Source organism: Microtus oregoni, unplaced genomic scaffold (genome assembly GCF_018167655.1).
Source record: "Microtus oregoni isolate MIOR12 unplaced genomic scaffold, Mior012 000003F_ref0000135, whole genome shotgun sequence".
Taxonomy (NCBI): domain Eukaryota; kingdom Metazoa; phylum Chordata; class Mammalia; order Rodentia; family Cricetidae; genus Microtus; species Microtus oregoni.
Genome location: NW_024543062.1, coordinates 2,514,617 through 2,532,618, shown reverse-complemented (window position 1 = coordinate 2,532,618; position 18,002 = coordinate 2,514,617). Strand labels below are relative to the sequence as shown.

Here is an 18,002-nt window from a genome sequence, read left to right as displayed (position 1 = left end):
CCCTTCCCATAGTGCTGGCTAGTCCCAGAGGCAGGACATGGGTCAGAGCTACCAACACCATATATGATGAAAGCCACCAAGGAGGGAGGCAGGCAAGGAGGATGCACACATCGGAATTCGGGTATCTCCAACCCCTGTGCTTGCTGTTCAACCAGTCCAGTTCTGTCTGAAAGTGCCGCCTGTTTCCCCAGGCCTTTGCTATTGGGTCTCTGGATATACCTGGATTTCCCAGCATGCTTTACATATTAAGTATTTCCACAACACAGAAACTTCTTTCCCTTTCTGCTCTGTCTACTTTTCTATGTTCTAATTTGTCAAGACCTGACTATATTTAAAATATTCTCCCTTGGGCCTTGTACAGCTTTGTCAAACAACTGGGAAACTCTGGTTCAGAACTTTTTCTTTCAACACTGGGGATGCAACCCATGCTGGGAAAGTCCTGTGCCACCAAGTCAGGCACAGATTCTAGGCAGGTGCTCTATGTCTGAGCCACACCCCCAGTCATTCATTGTGGAGTCCAGGCAGGCGCTCTACCACTGTGCCATGGCCCCTGCCCTTGCCTAGAGTCTAGGAGGCACCGTGTCACTAAATTATGTCCCTGGCATTCTACCTCAAGATCCTAACAGGATGGACAGGTTTCCCAGAGCCAGACTCCTCTATGGGGCCAGTGTGGGGGTGGGGGAAGAGGAACAGCAGCTCATGTCTGCTGGCAGAAGTGTAAATGAAGAGACTGCTGAGGATTCGAGTATTATAAAGACGTTTGGGACTTGCAGATGTGTGCACCAGGCTAGACCACAGGCAGGCACTTTGTGGTCGTACACATCCACCGGTGGCTACAGGATGCCTAGTGATGGGTTCTTGGGCTGGCCCTCCATAAAATGAGGGCTGTGTCAAGCCTTGCCCAGACCTGCAAGTACGAATGTCTTTCCTGTGCACTTGGTAAGGCCTGCTAAGCAACCCTACGTGCGTGTGGAGTGGCTCATCTCACTCTGGGACTCTGTATCCCTACTAACCCAGACAGTGGCTGCTCCTTGGCAGGTAGGCCCCATGAGACATTAGACCTGCACTTACCTTTTCCAACTCTGCGATGCGTCTCAGCAGCCGGGGCTTGCTCCAGTCTACATAACCTAAGGAGGGCAACGGGGTTTACAAGACAGTGCCCATGGGCCCTGTAGCAGGGCCTCTCTTCTGAGACATGGACTCAGTGCTTCCCACTGCACGGACTGACAGCCAAGCAACAGACCCACTGGGCAGGTGCTTGTCACCCAAGGGCTGGCTTCAAACTTACTATATAATAATGGAGGACAACCAGTGATCTTTCTGCCTCCATCTCCTGTGTGCTGAGATGCACGTTTTATCATGCCTAGTTTATGTGTTGATGGGGATTGAACTCAGGGCTCCAAGGACTCTAGGCAAGGACTCTCCCAACTGAGTTGATTTGTCACTCTGCTAAACTCCAGATGCTGGTCTCACTCTTCACCTGAGACACTCAAAGCTCGCTGTCACACTCTGGCCACTGCTGACCATGCACTACTAACTGCCCCTCATTACCTAACCTTCTAAATGTTCCAGGCTTAAGACTTGACTTTGCTCTTCTCCGGCACCCATCTTGCTGGGTGCCATCACTTGGTTCTGTCTGTCTGCCAGGGACCTGCAGTACGCCCAGTTCTCCAGCATGGTGGGCACCTGTCTCAGCTTCACTGCTCAGAAAAAAAGCCCTGGGGCCTACGGCAGGAAGAGCCTCTCAGCAGGAGACCCCTCCCCTAGTCTATATTAGACCTGGGTTCTATCCCCAGTACTGCAAAGCAAAGCAAAGCAAAGCAAAAGCCCCAGTGTCTTGCAGGCCAGGAGATCCAGAGAGATCTCTCCCTATATCTCCGCAGCCCCACGGGCTCAGGCTCCTTGGACTCTCCCTGAACCATAGTGGCACCCGTCCTACCGACAAGTCCTTTTGCACAGGTAAGGGGACATGTCTGATTGGAGGCTTGTGACCAAGTTCTCCATGTTTGAATGGGGCCCGCTTCCTATCTTTCACCATAGAACAAGACATGACCTGTCTCCTTGTGTCTCCCTCTGTGAGTGGCCTGCCGGCAGATACCCTTTATTTTGGAGACAGTGGGGGAATTGCTGAGCATGCGGTCCAGGTCCTCCTTCAGGCTCTGGTTCTCCTCTGTCAGCTCCTGCACACTCCGGGTCAAGTTTAGCAGGGCACTGCTCATCTTCTTCTGCCTCTTCATACCCAGCTTCTTCTCCACTATGGGCCTGGGGATAAGCAAGGGACAAGCTGAGGGCCGCACTTCTTGACTGGGAAACATCTCAAACAGGAACACGGACGGCTTCTTACCAGGTTCTGAGGTCAGAGTGCCTTATACACAAGAACATTAACAATCTGACCGGAAACCAGCTCTGATTCCCCAATTAGGGAAATGTAACTTCAGCTGATTATTTATTTTTTAAATACAGGAATGCCAGGCAAGGGCTCTACCAACTGTTCTGTACCCAGTGCCTTCCATTGTTAAGACTGGGTCTCCATACGTATTCCAGGTTGTCCTGGAACTCAGGATTCTCCTTCCTCCACCTCCTGAGCATTGCCATGATGAGGGTATGTTACCAGACTCACCTCTATTTTATTTCTTGTACTTTGTGCATGTGTATAATATGGCCATGGAGTAGGTTGGGGACGTAGCTCAGTTGGGGGAATGCTTACCTAGCATGTAGGAGGCCCTAGTTTCCTTTCTCAGGACCACCATGTGTTTATTTAAATATATACATAGCTACATATATACATGAGTGGTCCTATAGCAAGGTGCCGAGCGCCCCCTAGTGTTCACTTGGCTTTTGGTCTCTGGTTCTGTATTAGAAAGTCACTATTATAGTATAGTGAATCAATACTATATATTACATGCATGTCTTTAAAGACATGTAATATAACAGGACAGACTCCACCTGTCTTTGTGTGTGTGCACGTATGCGTGTGGCGTATGTACATGTGCGCATGGGTACCATGGCTGGAGGACAGTGTTGGGTGTCCTACTCTATTGCTCCCCACCTTTTCCCTTGAGACGGGGCCTCCCACTCAGCCTGGAGCTAAGCTGCCAACCAGCGAGTCTTATGGACTGGATCTTTCCTCTGTGTAATCCCCTGACCTCCTAGACTCTCCGTCCTGCCAGCACTGAGGTTACAGAGAGGCAGACATGTCTGGCTTTGTTTTGCACAACAGACTAGAGCTTCAACCAGGGAGCTACCTTCTCAGCCCTATATGGCTCTTTAAGAGAATATCTTCCAGCTGCTGTCTGGAGCGACTGGGGACAAAGGAGAAAAAGGATAGCCACACCTGGTGCCGGCAGTTTACACAGAAGCCTGTGGTATGGGCAGATCTGTTTTACATATACATCATACATCCGTATCTATATCAATATAGCTATATATCTGCTTGCAGGTGCCTATGGAGGCCACCAGAGGCATCAGATCCCCCAGAGCTGGAGTTCCAGGCATTAGAGGCTGCTTGGTGTGGGTGCTACAATTGTTGGCATTTTGGCATCATATCGTTTACAAAAGATAGGTACAACCTACACAGTAAAGAGACCTTAACTTGTCGGGCAGTGGTGGCGCACGCCTTTAATCCCAGCATTTGGGAAGCAGAGGCAGGCGAATCTCAGTGAATTTGAGGCCAGCCTGATCTACGAAATGAATTCCAGAACAGTCAGGGCTATTACACAGAGACACCGTGTCTCAAAAAACAAAACAAAACAAAAACAAAAAAACAAAAACAAAAAAAAGAGAGACCTTAACTTGGAAAAACTTTAACATCAAAAACAAAACAACAAAACAAAAAAGTTTCAAACAAGTAAGGTGGAGATTGCTCTGAAGACCAGCGCTCTCCAGTTCTAGGCTGGAAGCGGCCATGGGACTTCTACAGTTCCCTCTTGGAGCATGGGCCTGGGGGACTGTCAGCAGGCGGTAAGAACAAAAGAGGCTGTGACAAGGCCAACAGATATGCATCAATGCGACTATCAGGAATAAGCGATGAGGGCTGGGTGAAGGACTCAGTGGTAGAGCACCTGCTATACAACCATGAGGACTGGAGTACCCGAGTTAAAAAGCCAGGCAACACTGGGAGATACTAACAGGAGGATACCCGGGGCTCCAGGTTCCCTGGGACACCCTGCTTCAGAAAACAGGGTGGAGACACCTGACGCTGACTGGTGGTCTCCATATGTGCACACATGTTCATATACACATGAATATGTACACATGGATGCAACACACACAGTAAGCCTTGCACAGCTGCCAAGAAAAGGGAGAGCGAGCCAGTGGCAGGTAAGGACCACCCGGCTTTCAGAGTGGCCTCGACAGTACAAAGACACACGTATGATCATACCTCTTTCCTGTGGCGTCAGTACTCGCTAGGAGGGTCTGCAGACGATGGATCTGTGAGGGTGAAAAGGGAAGGTGTCAGAAACACAACAGAAGAGGGGGACAGCTTTCCCGAATCTGGCTTTATTCTGAGAAAACTATGCTGTGGTGACTTCTGCATGTCCTCTGAGCCCGAGTGCGGGCAGAGCTGCAGGTTTCAGAGCATCAGGCTCCTCCCTCTCCACAGGCTTCAGGGTGCACACACCTCCTCATAGTATGTCTCCATGGCGATGCGCATCTCCTCCAGGTTGGTGGTCTTCATGTCCGTCTGCAGTTTGCTGGAAACCCAAGTTCAGAGTTAACATGGTGGGTCTAGAGCACCCAGAAGACAGGCAGAGGAGGAGGCACTCCCGGAAGTCAGAGAGGAGATGGCAATAGGAAAGAGAAGCCCAACATTGGCCTTAACCATGTGAATCCACAATTCTGGAACAACCACACCAGCCAAGTGTCCTCCTGGGTGGCACCGGCCACTTCCCCCATGAGCCCACAGACCATCGGCAGATGGTCTTCTCTAAGAAAGGCTACCCTGCAAACATTGGGGTCACAGTACCAAGGGACCCTGCATCACCTTCAGAGCAGAACAGCCCACTTTATAAAGAGGAATCAGAGTCAGGTATAGTGACACATGCATGTTGTCCCAGCATTCCACAGGGAGGCAGGTACAGGAGGACCATGACCTCCAGCTCAGCCTGGGCTACATAGCATGATGCGGTCTCAAAGCAAGACAGAAGGAAAAATAAAAACAAATCCTTTGCTCCCCGCCACCACCAGCACTGTCACCTTGCCCTTAATATGCTACACGCTTCAGAAGGAAGGCATAGGAGGAAGCAGAGCTCAGGACACAAAACAGGAAATCAGCACACACCCAGACTCACACGGACAAATTTCATTGAGAAACAAGTGAGGGCCAGAAATGCCGTAGGAATCGGAACACAGGTGCGGATAGGTTGCTGCAATTTTCTGAAAATGGACTTAACCATATTTAAGATCATCTCTTATGCTTAGTGAGACCAGAAAGAAGCAGGGAGGACCAGGGCGGGGGGAAAAGGGGGAGGGAGAAGGTGGGCGCAGCACAGTGTCTGCTGAGAGGAATCCAGACCCAGAATGTTCACGCTGGACATCAGAGGTGATCGTCATTTATACAGGGGTGGGGCCTGGGGAGTAAGAAGTTGAAGAGAAATGCTGTTTCCTACGAAATTTAGAGGGAATCTGAATTAAAGAGAAAGCTAAGCTTAAATGTGTAGTCCAGTCATACAGGTTCCTCAGGACCCAAGACAGAAGGCTTGAGATTCAAGGCCTTATGGCCTGATCAATACAAGGAGGTTTTGTCTCAAAATTAAAAGTGAAAACAGGACTGGGGTGTGGCTCAGTTGTAGAGCACCTGCCTAGAATCCCCCAGTGAGGGGCTGGGGTATGGCTCAGTGGTAGAGCACCTGCCTAGTGGTAGAATGCTTGTTCCTACCCTGGCGTACAGGAAAGGGAGAAGATAGCATTTCTCATAGTTTTAGGTTGGAACAAAGATGTGGCAAGAAGGCAGAACCGACTCAGAATGGAAAGGGTAGATGGAAGAGAGGTCAGTCTTTGCTGGCCCAGTGCAGCACCCAACAGACGCTGGGGCCCTCCCACCACCAGCTCCCCTCAGGTCCTACTTGATAGTGTTGTCCTTTTCCTTGCACTGTTGCTCCAGCCTGAAGATCCTTTGCTTGAGCCCGGTGATGACCTGCCAGCAGAGGGCCACCACCTCAGCACAGTCACCCACCAGGGCTCCGCCTGCTGGGTCCTCTCCTAAGAGAGCCTATGGATGCTGAGCTTCTTTCTATCAGGGTTCTTGCACATCCATCCCTCCTTCCTTAGTGCGCTCCTAGTGATGACTAAGGGCCTTCAATAAGCTCCCCCACTGAGAAGCGCTGAGGAAGGGACATGGAGAGCAAGAGGCAGGGCCAGAGGGCAGCAGCCAGCCCTCGGGGTCCCATGGCAGCTGTTCTAGGGACCACACTGCATTCAAGGAGATGACTACATGTGCAGTCAGTTGCTTAATAACAAAGAAGTCACCAGAACCTGGATGCTGCCCTGCGCCTAGGACCCACTGGGACCCAGCAAGTCCTTGTCCAAGGTAAAGGGGCTGCTGGGCAGGCTTAGCCTCCTTCTCCTTAATGTCTCCTTGGGGAGGTATTTCCATTACAACCTAAACAACTTTGTTTTTCAAGAGTCAGGGTCTCCCTGTGTGGCCCAGGCTGGTGTTTGTCTTCTGATCCTCTTGACTCAGCTTCCTGAGTGCTGAATTACAAGCTTGGGCTTCTAGACTGGTTTACAATTGCTACTTTGAATCAACTTCAGACTTACAGACAACACACACACACACACACACACACACACACACACACACACACACACACACGGCATTGGAACAATAAAAATTCAGGGCTTGGGGAGATGGCTCAGTGGTTAAGAACAGTGGCTGCTCTTCTAAAGGATCCGGGTTCAATTCCCATCAAGCATATGATGGCTCACAGCCATCTGTAACTCTAATTCCAGGGAACATGATGCCCTCCCCTCCTTCTGACCTTGGAGGGCACCAGACATGCATATGGCACATAGACATACGTGCAGATAAAATACCCACATACATAAAATTAAAAAAAAAACAGGGTTCTCTCTATGGAAATATCTGTTCATTCATTAATGAGTTCTATATCTTCCTCCAATGTCCTAGGGTAGACATTTCAATTAATACTACATTATTACATATATACTTTCCTTTTTTTCCTTTCTCAGAGGTTTCATGTAGCCCAGATTGCCTTTAAAATCCTTCTTTCCTCCACGACAATCTGGACTTTTGATCCTCCTGCCTCCACTTCTCCCATGCTTGAATTTTACAGTATTCTTTAAAAAGGTTAACACTGGGGCCTGGTAAGATGGGTAAAGGGACTTGGCACCAAGACTGAAGACCTGAGTTGGATCCCTGGAACCCACATGGTGGAAGGAGAGAACTGATTCCCACAAACTGTCCTCTGACCTCCACATACACCCTGGTATGTGAGTACCCCTCTCAATAGATAAACATAAAAATACTTTTTTAATTAACAAAAAATATTGTGAGGTTTCTATGAACCACTTTGGATGGCTCTGCAAACTGCCATTCTGGGCAGCTACTGTCATACCTGACAGGTGGTCAGGAGGGTGAGCCTGTCAAGAGCAGTATGACAGACAGAGCAGGCGCACTGCACGGGTCCCAGTATGCAGGCCTCGCCAGCGCTAGCACTTGGTGCGGAGGTTCTGAGTACTCCTGTTTTTATCTTGGCCCTGCCCAATCTGGTTTGCACCATCCTTGCTAATTTTGTTGCTTTATGGTGTAAGGTTTTACTTGGAGTAACTTAAAATCATTTCTTTCCTCCAGTACATAGTGCTGGTGGGAAGAGAAGCTAAGTCGAATGCAACCACCATCCCTGCCTTCCCTGAGCCTGGGAGATCAGGGAGAGTCAGATTTGGGTAAACCTCTGAACCTCGTTTTCTTGCTTTTAAAATGAGGGCTGGGGGCCAGGGAGATGGCTCAGTAGCTCAAGTGCTTGCTGTACAAACATGAGAAACTGAATTTGTAAAAAGCCATTGTCTTATCAGATGGTGGTGGCTCACACCTTTAATCCCAGCACTTGGGAGGCAGAGAAAGGCAAATCTCTTGTGAGCTGGAGGCCAGCCTGGTCTACAGAGTGAGTTCCAGGACAGGCTCCAAAGCTACAGAGAAACCCTGTCTCAAAAAACAAAACTAAACAAAACAAAAAAGCCATTGTTTCATTGTATGCCTGTAACCTCGGCACTGGGAAGGTGGAGACAGGAGCACATAGGTCACACACGCGCACGCGTGCGCACACACACACACCCCACACGCAATCATACACAAGCACACATCCGTGCTGACTGCACAGTCACAACTTTGGGATTTGTTGTTTTCTTTTTTTTTTTCTTTTTTTTTTTTTTTTTTTTTTTTTCGAGACAGGGTTTCTCTGTGGCTTTGGAGCCTGTCCTGGAACTAGCTCTGTAGACCAGGCTGGTCTCGAACTCACAGAGATCTGCCTGCCTCTGCCTCCCGAGTGCTGGGATTAAAGGCGAGGGATTTGTTGTTTTCTAAAGGACATTTTCTTGCAGTGCAGGGGGCACACGCCTTTAATCCCAGCACTCAGGAGGCAGAGGCAGGTGGATCTCTGAGTTCTAGGCAAGCCTGGTCTACAGAATGAGTTCCAGCACAGCCAGGACCACACAGAAAAATCCTGTCTTGAAAACAACAACAAAAACAATAACAAAGACATTTTCTTGAGCTAGCAGAGTGCCCCTGAGGTCGCAGCACAAGAGAGGCTGAGGCTGGAGATTACTTGAAATCAGAAGGCCCAAGTCAGCCTGGGTAACATAACAAGACCCTGTCTAAATAAAAGAAATAGTTTTCTTGTGGCCATATACTGACTTTGAGTCCTAAAGACAGAACACCTTTAATCATTTATGCTAAATGTGTATTTCTATATGATATAAATATATACACAGACTATGCATGTATACATATACAGCATATGTATATATACATGCATATGTGTATGTGATGGACATGACGTACATGAAAACTATTTTCAGGCACTTAAATATTTTTATTGCCTTTATTAATATTGGGGGTTGGGTGGGGAGTGTGTGCCACGCTCTCATGTGGAGGTCAGAGGACAACTTTTAGGAGCTAAAGTCTCCTTCCTTGTGCGTTGCTAGGACAAGACTCAGGTCATTCATTGGGTTAGTGGCAAGTGCCTCAACGCCAGTCTTGCTGGTCCTATCTCACAGATCTTGCCTCTGGAGTATCTTTATTCCTGAGCTATTCTGCATACTCCTGACAGGGAAAACTGCAGTAACCTAAGTCCCTGCTTTGCGACAATCTTTCCAGTTTCTCTTTAGTCTTAGGGCTTTGCTATACTTTTCTTTACGACCCCAAGCCCATTAGCCTACTGCTGTCTCACTCCTTGAACCTTGACTCATGGGGACAATGACATATTCCATACCCACCCAACCCCCACCCGTTTTAAGTATCTTTTTTTTTAAGATTTATTTATTTATTATGTACACAACATTCTGCCTCGATGTATGCCCACATGCCAGAGGAGGGTGCCAGATCTCATTACACATGGTTGTGAGCCACCATGTGGTTGCTGGGAATTGAACTCAGAACCTCTGGAAGAGCAGCCAGTGCTCTTAACCACTGAGCCATCTCTCCACCCCCCCCCCCCATCCGTTTTAAAACAGAAATTGTGGTTTGGATGTAATTCCCAAGTTGTATTCTGAGACTCTGATTTTTTTTGTTTTGTTATTTTTTTTTTTTTTTGCTTTGTTTGTTTGTTAGTATTCTGAGACAGAGTCTCACGTAGCCCAGGCTGGCCTCTATGGAGCAGAGGCTGGTCTTGAACTCCCAAGTGCCTTCTTATTATTTAGTTATTAAACTTGTGTTCCCTTCCTGGCCCTTTTCTGCAGCCAGGCTCCCACACTCTCGCCCGAAGCCTCTGTGACTGTGTGGCATTTGTTCCACCCTTTTCAGCCTCTGCAAAGCCTGCTGCCCTCTGACATCCCTCAGAGTACTGTCCTGTGATCTTCTACAAACAACAGTTCTAGAAGGTTCTGAGGCCATGCCCTTCCTGCAGTTCCACTAGGACCTCAGCGGAAAGCTCTCCTTGGAGCAGGAGGCTCTACTTACCCAACCAGTGTCAGGCCTTTTCTCGGCCAGGGTTCGCACGAAGTCTGGGCCCTGTGGGAGGCAGATGGAGACATCAAGCCCACGGTGGCGCTTCCTCCTCTCTGCTTCCCACGGCAGCACTGGCATCACTAGCCAGCAGGACGGTTCTGTGGGCCCTGGGACTTACTCGACCTGGATCCAAGAGCTGTTCTATCTGTCGATCCTTTCTGTTGTTCTCCTCTTCCAAGCGCCGAAGCTTTGTTCTCATCAGATCCACATCGCTTTTCTGCATATGTAAGGACTGGAGAAGAAAAGGAGGGCGGGGCTGGCAAGATGGTTCTCCGGTAAAGGGGCTTGCCACCAAGCCTGATGTCCTGAGTTCAATCCCCAGGACAGGCACACACATACTTGCATGCACGCAGGCATGCATGCACACAATGGAAAGAGCCATCTTCCCCAAGGTGTTCTCTCGCCTTTATGCACACACAAAATAAATAAATGTAAAACCAAAACTCAACCAACAATCCAAAAACAAACCAGAGGAGAACCACATTAATACAAGGTATGTATAAGAGAGAGAATATCCCGTCTCTCTCTCTCTCTCTCTCTCTCTCTCTCTCTCTCTCTCTCTCTCTCTCGTTCCTCAACCCAGGAAGCCTAGACCTGGCAGTAATTCTTCTGTCTCAGTTTCCTAATTACTGGGATTAGTCACACTTGGCTTTGAAAGATTTTTAAAGCCCTGGGGGTCATGGGCTCAGCAATTAAGAGCAGGGGCTGCTCTTCCAGAGGTCTGGAATTCAATCAGTCCCCACATGGGGGCGCACAACACACAACCATCAGGTCCACAGAATCCAGGGGATCTGATGCCCTCTTCTGGTCTGCAGGTGTACATGAAAACAAGACATTGATAAAAAGAAAATAAACAAATCTTTTAAAAAAATTTTTTTAAAACCTGGGAGGTGGTGGTGCACGCCTTTCATCCCAGCACTCAGGGGGCAGATGCAGGCCGATATATGAGTTTGAGGCCAGCTCTGGTCTACAGAGCTAGTTCCAGGGTAGCCAGAGCTACACAGAGAGACTCTGTCTAGAAACATGCTCCCTACCTAATTCCCCGGTGTCATGCAGTGGGGCAATCGGGCAGCAAGGGGTGTGAGAGTAATCCCAACACTGAGGGCGTAGGAGAAGCCAGAGCACCGGCCTCCTTTCCCATCACAGTGCCGAGGGCAGCCACTGACAAAGACTTTCAAGCCCATGAATATTGGCCCTGGAAAGTCCCAAAGCCCTGCACTTGCTTCCATCTGTCATAGCACAGTCTGATGCTCCTTAGCAATACTAGCACAGGATTTAGCAGTCAAGAACACACACTGCTCTAGCAGAGGACCTGAGCTGAGTGCCCAGCACCCTCAGTGAGTTATTCAAAATTGCCTATTACTCTCACTCTGGTGGATTCAATGCCCTCTTACAGCCTCCAAAGGCATCCGTACGCACATGCACACAGAAGCCCACAACCCCCTAACACACACCCATCATTTAAAAAAAAAGTAATAATGAAGGAACACTAGCCCTCAGCTGTGCCTGGAGAGAGATGCTCCCAACATCCCCCTGTGGATGGGTTTTCTTATCAAGCTTTGGCAGGTCAAAGGGGAAAAAGATCCTGTAGTCAACTCTTATTTAATTTTATTTTTTGAGGTTCTGAACTTGAACTCAGTGGGCACTCTACTGTTAAGCCAAGCCCCCAAACCCTTCACTGATAGCAGTCTAGGCAAGTGTCCAACCACTGAGCCACACCCAAGCCCTTCACTGGGGGATTCTAGGCAGGAGCTCTACCACTGAGCCACACCCTGAGGCCCTCACTGGGGGATTCTAGGCAGGAGCTCTACCACTGAGCCACACCCCAGCCCCTCACTGGGGGATTCTAGGCAAGGGCTCTACCACTGAGCCACACCCTGAGGCCCTTATCATGGAATTGATTCTATACTGCACTCTGCTGTTCCATGATGGAACATTGCACCATGTACATTCTAGAAAGTACTCTACTATTATGTCTCCAACTCCCTCAGGCAGATCTCCAAAAACTTACAATGATGAGTTTGAATAAAGTCAGGTCATTTTCCCTGAGGCCTATTCCTAGCCCAAATATGGCTCTCACTGTTACAAGGTGTTACCGTTGGGAGCTGTCTATAAAAAAAAGAGTCTCCCAGGCAGAACAGGAACCCCTCTACCCTGCCACCAATGGCAGCTCGGCCTCAGCTGGGAATGTCCACAGAAGGGACAGCAAGTCCTTTTCAGGGGATCCTTTAGCTACTGCACAGGTGCCATGTTCGCATTTTGGAGACAGGGTATCATGCATCCCTGGTTACCCTTGAATTTACTACGTTGCCCAGCTGGCTTTGCATGCCTTACTCTCCTGCCTCCTCAGTGCTGGGATGACCGCCATGCACTACCATGCCTGGCAAGCCCACTGCCTCTTCTGCAGTTGGTGGCCAGGCCTTTCACTCAGCCAGGATGGCCGGCCAGCTTCTACGGTACGGTGCCAGGGCATGGACTCCTTGTGGCTGGCACTTATTTCTCAGCAGGACACTGACTTTTAGTCAGGGAGGGCTATCACTGTCAATCATAGAGGAGCAGAACAAACCCTACCTTCTTCAACTCGATGATCTCATCATACATGTCCTCTTTCTCTCTGTAGACAGAAGTTCCAGAGACATGACCTGTAGGAAGACACACACCTCTTAGGACATTGTGGGACAGTAGAAAGGACCCCTGGTTATGCCTGAAGGGAAACCTGAAAGTTAATAAAACTGTACTTGTTTGCTTGCTAAGATAGAAGGGTCCCACTGGTTAGCCCAGATGGCCTGGAGTTCAAGATGCTCCTGCCTCAACCTTCTCAGTGCTGGAGAGACAAGGGAGTGTCCTCCAGCCTGGCTGACGGAGTGTGTGAGTGTGTGTGTGTGTGTGTGTTGTGAGCCTCTGTTCATGCAGAGACCAGACATGGGCAGTACTGTTCTCTGGCTCTCTGTCTTATTCCCTTGAGACAGCATCTCTCACCAACCCTGTGGTAGGCTGGGAGGCAGCAAGCCCTGGTGGTCTCCATCTCTGCCCGCCACAGTGCTGGGTTACCGGGCTCACAGCTGGCTCTTTGCATGGGTGCTGAGATCTGAGCTCAGTCTGCATAGCAAATGTTCTTATCCATTGAGCCATCTCTCCACTTATGGAGGTTTTAATGACATTTAACTGGTTATAAATTCAAAATAAGCCTAAACTGTTATCCTAATAAGTAGAGTTGGTTCACAGGGACATGGAGCCGGCCATCGCCATGTTGGAGAGCTATTCCTCTCTACTAAGGCCCCCATGAGAGAGAGGCCACCAGGCCCCATGGGCAAACACTAGTAAGGAACAAACAAGGAATCAGCACGGTGCCTGGGAGGTAGCAGCACTTGTTGCCAAGCCTGAAGACCGGACTTCCATTCCAAGGCCTCCCATGGTGGCAGGAGGGAAATGACCTCACAAGTTGTCCTCTGACCTCCACATGCCTGCCACAGCACATACGCAGCCCACCCAGACGTAAGGAATTTATATGTATTTAAGGAGGGTGACATGATGGCTCGGCTATGAAACTCTCTTCAGGAATCATCATCTCTTGGAACATTCTAGAATGGCCTACTGATGGAGCTGGTGCATAAAGCCAAACAAAATCTCACCCCTCAATTGCTAGAGGCTTTCCTTTCTGCTCTCCTGGCCTTGTCCCTGGGAGCATGCTCACCATGGCTGCCAGAACGCCGGAGGTCTGCCCTCTTCGCTCTTAAGGCTTCTGTCAGGTGGTCGGGCGTGCAGCTGGGGGGGTGGGTCCATGCGTGCTCCGAGGTAAGCGTGGAGCTCAGGGGTTGGGTCACACTTCCTGGTTTGAATGTGCATGGGTTTAACAGGGCAGGTATAAACAGAGTCTGCGAAGCTCAACCTCTCATCAAGCTCCAGGGGTGGAGGAAGCCAGGAGGCAGGGTGAACTGGTAAATGCCGAACAAGCAGCTCTCGGAGGTCAGCCCAGGGAGCCTGGGGGTGTCACATGTGCCCATTCCCCTGGTGTAAGACACTTCCGGTTTCCAGGGTGACAAAGACCAGCTCACAGAAACGGTAACAGTCGTCTCCGGCAAGCTGGCAGGGACTGGCTCCACGACACCTCTGCCACAGGGCCGTGCTGAGATAACCTCCAACAAAAGGGGCTGGAATGTCCTCAGGTGGGACTGGGAAAGCCACACCCGCCAGTGACATGTCAATGTCTTTGAGAAGATCCAAGGCAGGCTCACCGAAACCACATGCCTCATACATGCTAATCATTCTCGGTTTCCCACACCGGATCTCTAGCCAGAGCATCCTCTACAGGAGTCACGTACCATGTTTTGAGGTTCCCAGCCACAGCTTTTGTGGGGTCAAGGACATTCTGCTGCTCAGAGGCATGCTCCCTCCTGTCTTCAGAGACCGCCAGGATGTCACTTTTCTGGGCTTGGAGTTGTAAGGTGATTCTGGGGAGGTCACATGCAGTTTAGAGCTGTGGGGCTGCTGTCCCTCAGCACCTCTGCTTTACAAAGAAAGAAACTGCTCAAACACAACAGGCAAAGGGCGCTCCAGGAGGAACACATGCTGGCAAACTCCAGGATGCATCGTAATTTACTGTGAAGTGAGTTCTTACTACATGGACAGGCCAGGCTAGGCGGGAAACCCTGCTCAAGAGAACCTTTTTCTGTTTCTTAAAGACCTATTTTTATTATTGTAAATTATGTTTAGGATGTATGTCTCTGTGTGGATGGGTGTAGGCAGTCATAGTGGCAGAGGAGTTAGATCTTCTGGAGCTGGAGTTACAGATGGTTGTAAGTGGGTGCCAGGAACCAAACACAGGCTCTCTGCAAGAGCAGAAAGTGCTTTTTTTTTTCTTTTTTCTTTTTTTGGTTTTTCGAGACAGGGTTTCTCTGTAGCTTTGGTGTTTGTCCTGGAACTAGCTCTTGTAGACCAGGCTGGCCTCCAACTCCCAGAGACCCGCCTGCTTCTGCCTCCCGAGTGCTGGGATTAAAGGTGTGCGCCACCACCGCCCGGCTCAGAAAGTGCTTTTAAGTCATCTATCCAGACCCTCAAGAGATTTTCTCATCTAAACATCTTGAAACAGTTTTTTTTTTTTTTTTTTTAACTTGGGGCTGGAACTGAGTGCCTTTTACATGTTAGGCATTGAGCCACACCCCAGCCCCTCACTGGGGGATTCTAGGCAGGGGCTCTACCACTGAGCCACACCCCAGCCCCTCACTGGGGGGATTCTAGGCAGGGGCTCTACCACTGAGCTACACCCCAGCCCCTCACTGGGGGGATTCTAGGCAGGTGGGATTCTAGGGAGTTTCTCTAGCACTGAGTGATATCCGCAGTCTGGCCTAGTGTATTTAGCCAAAACTATAGATGTATGTCACCATACCTGATTTTATAGTTAGTATATATAATATATATACTTGTTTATACATACAAGTATATATAAATATATATACACATATACGTATATATACATGTATACATATAACATTCATATGTAACCACATTCCTCTTTTAATTTTGACCGTAAAGAATGTGCAGGGGTTGGAGAGATGGCTCAGTAGTTAAGTATGCTTGCAGTGCAATCATGAGGACCAGAGTTCAGATCCCAGCACCTATGTAACAAACCAAGCAACAATTCCAGCTTTGAAGGAAACAAAGTCCTTTTCTGGCTTTCTTGTGTGTACAGGCATATGCTCTCACACACACATACATTCAACATATACTCAAAGAGATAATTTTTTGGGATATGGTCTCACTATGTAGCTTGACTGTCCTGGAACTCTCTCTGTAGACTAGGCTGGCCTCGAACTCAGAGAAATCCACTTGCCTCTGCCTCCTGAGTGCTAGAATTAAAGGTGCACACCACCACTGCCAGCTATAAATAAATCTTAAAAAATAAAAAAGAGCCAGGCATGGTGGCATGCCTAAGGAGGCAGAGGCTGGCAGATCTCTGTCAGTATAAGGGCAGCCTGGTCTATATAAATGAGTCAGGCCAGGCAGGGCCACACACACACAGTGAGACCCTGTCTCAAAACAAACAAGCAAGCAAGCAAAACGGGCAGGGCCAGTGAGAGGCCCAGTGATAACAGAACTTGCTGCCGAGGCTGCTGACTTCAGTTTGGCTCCCAGGAGCCACGTGGCAGCAGGAGAGAACTGATTCTTACAAATTATTCTTCCACTCCCACAGGCATGCCATGGCTCCCGGGTGCCCAAGCACATACTCATAAATAAATAAGTATAAAACACTATTTTTTTAGAAGGGGAATTTGAAAATGTGAAATTTTCTACTGATGTTTTAATTCTGCTATACTATGACACATAATGTCCAGTTAAACTTCCTTCAGATTCATGCACAGTTTTGCACAGCTGTGACCATAATGAACGAATGGTTTACTCCTTAAGCACTGAGTTTCTCATGCTGTCACAAGGGGACCATAGAAATAATATTTTACTAAGCCGGGCTGTGGTGGCGCACGCCTTTAATCCCAGCACTTGGGAGGCAGAGGCAGGTAGATCTCCGTGAGTTCGAGGCCAGCCTGGTCTATAGAGCTAGTTCCAGGACTGGAAACAGCCTGGCAGGTCATTTCTTAAGAATACCAAGCTCAGGGCTGGAAAGATAGGTCAGCAGTTGAGAGCACTAACTACTCTTCCAGAGAACCCAGGTTCAATACCCAGTACCTACATGGCAGCTCACAACTGTCTGTAATTCCAATATCTGACTCCCCTACACATACATGCAGGCAAAACACCAATGCAAATAAAAATAAACTATTTAAAAGAAAACATACCAAGCACAGCCAGGCAGTGGTGGCATATGCTGTTTGAGGCTAGCCTGGTCTACAGAGCAAGTTCCAGGATAGCCAGGGCTACAAAGAGAAACCCTGTCTCAAAAAGCAAAATAACAAAACAAAACAAAGAATACCAAGTTCTGCATCAGAAGTGTTTTGGAGGTGGAGGACCATGCACACACCATGGCTTGTGTGGTAGGCTCCAGAGACTGAATCTAGGTCATCAGGTGTGGCTGTAAGCACTTTGGTCCACCAAGCCCCATCTTACTGTCCCAGGGGATCACGTAAACCTCTGAAAGCCTGCAGATGGAGTTTCTCTATTGAACTGAACAGAATTGAGATTCATAGTAAATCCCATGCCTTGAGTTGCCAGAATCCACATGAGCCTGAGTCCAAAATTTTACACTTTTCTTATGTGGGATTCCAAAGAAGATTATTTTAAATTAAAACCTGTCAAACCTCTCAACTTCTATATTGGGCTCTGCATGGTGGCGCAAGTCTTTAATCCCATGACTGAAAGGCAGAGGCAGGCAGATCTGTGTGAGTTGTCAGCCTGGTCTACACAGTGAGACCTCTGCATGATGGCACACGTCTTTAATCCCATGACTGAAAGGCAGAGGCAGGCAGATCTGTGTGAGTTGTCAGCCTGGTCTACACAGTGAGACCTCTCAACAAAACCCCAACCCCATACACCTCAATGAGAACATGTTAGCTGATAACCTTTATTCAGGAAGCAAAGTTAACTAGGAAACCATGCTTCAAAAATAAGCCACACAAGGCCAGGCCTCATGAGGCCACCGTCCAGTCATGCACTGATGCAGGTGCCAGTCTCAGCAAGACATCCCCCTAGCAGACCGCCAACATGTTGGTAGCATGAGCAAGGTGCTGGCGACCTGAGGTTCAGATCCTTGCTCTGGGCAGTGTGCCCAATCCCAGCCAGTGCCTCATTTACATGTGAAATCCAGGTGTGAACTCCCCAACACCCTCCGCCCTGTGTGGGCAGACAGGTGACCTGATTCCCACTCATC

General features: G+C 48.9%; 1 protein-coding gene across 3 annotated transcripts in view; it reads right to left on the bottom strand.

Annotated features, from left to right (window-relative positions):
- LOC121446571 (IQ domain-containing protein E-like) overlaps positions 1–18,002 on the bottom strand; it is a 45,191-nt gene that overhangs the window by 21,704 nt on the left and 5,485 nt on the right. For 2 of the 3 annotated variants that reach the window (XM_041649260.1, XM_041649261.1), the window contains exons 4-13: positions 14,506–14,634; positions 13,878–14,012; positions 12,755–12,825; positions 10,302–10,415; positions 10,136–10,186; positions 6,066–6,136; positions 4,622–4,694; positions 4,382–4,431; positions 2,099–2,262; positions 1,072–1,127 (exon numbers count right to left, since the gene is read on the bottom strand). In XM_041649260.1, coding sequence (XP_041505194.1) covers positions 1,072–1,127; positions 2,099–2,262; positions 4,382–4,431; positions 4,622–4,694; positions 6,066–6,136; positions 10,136–10,186; positions 10,302–10,415; positions 12,755–12,825; positions 13,878–14,012; positions 14,506–14,634 — 914 coding nt within the window. The remainder of the gene's footprint in view (positions 1–1,071; positions 1,128–2,098; positions 2,263–4,381; positions 4,432–4,621; positions 4,695–6,065; positions 6,137–10,135; positions 10,187–10,301; positions 10,416–12,754; positions 12,826–13,877; positions 14,013–14,505; positions 14,635–18,002) is intronic. The other variant, XM_041649262.1, reaches the window with a different exon arrangement.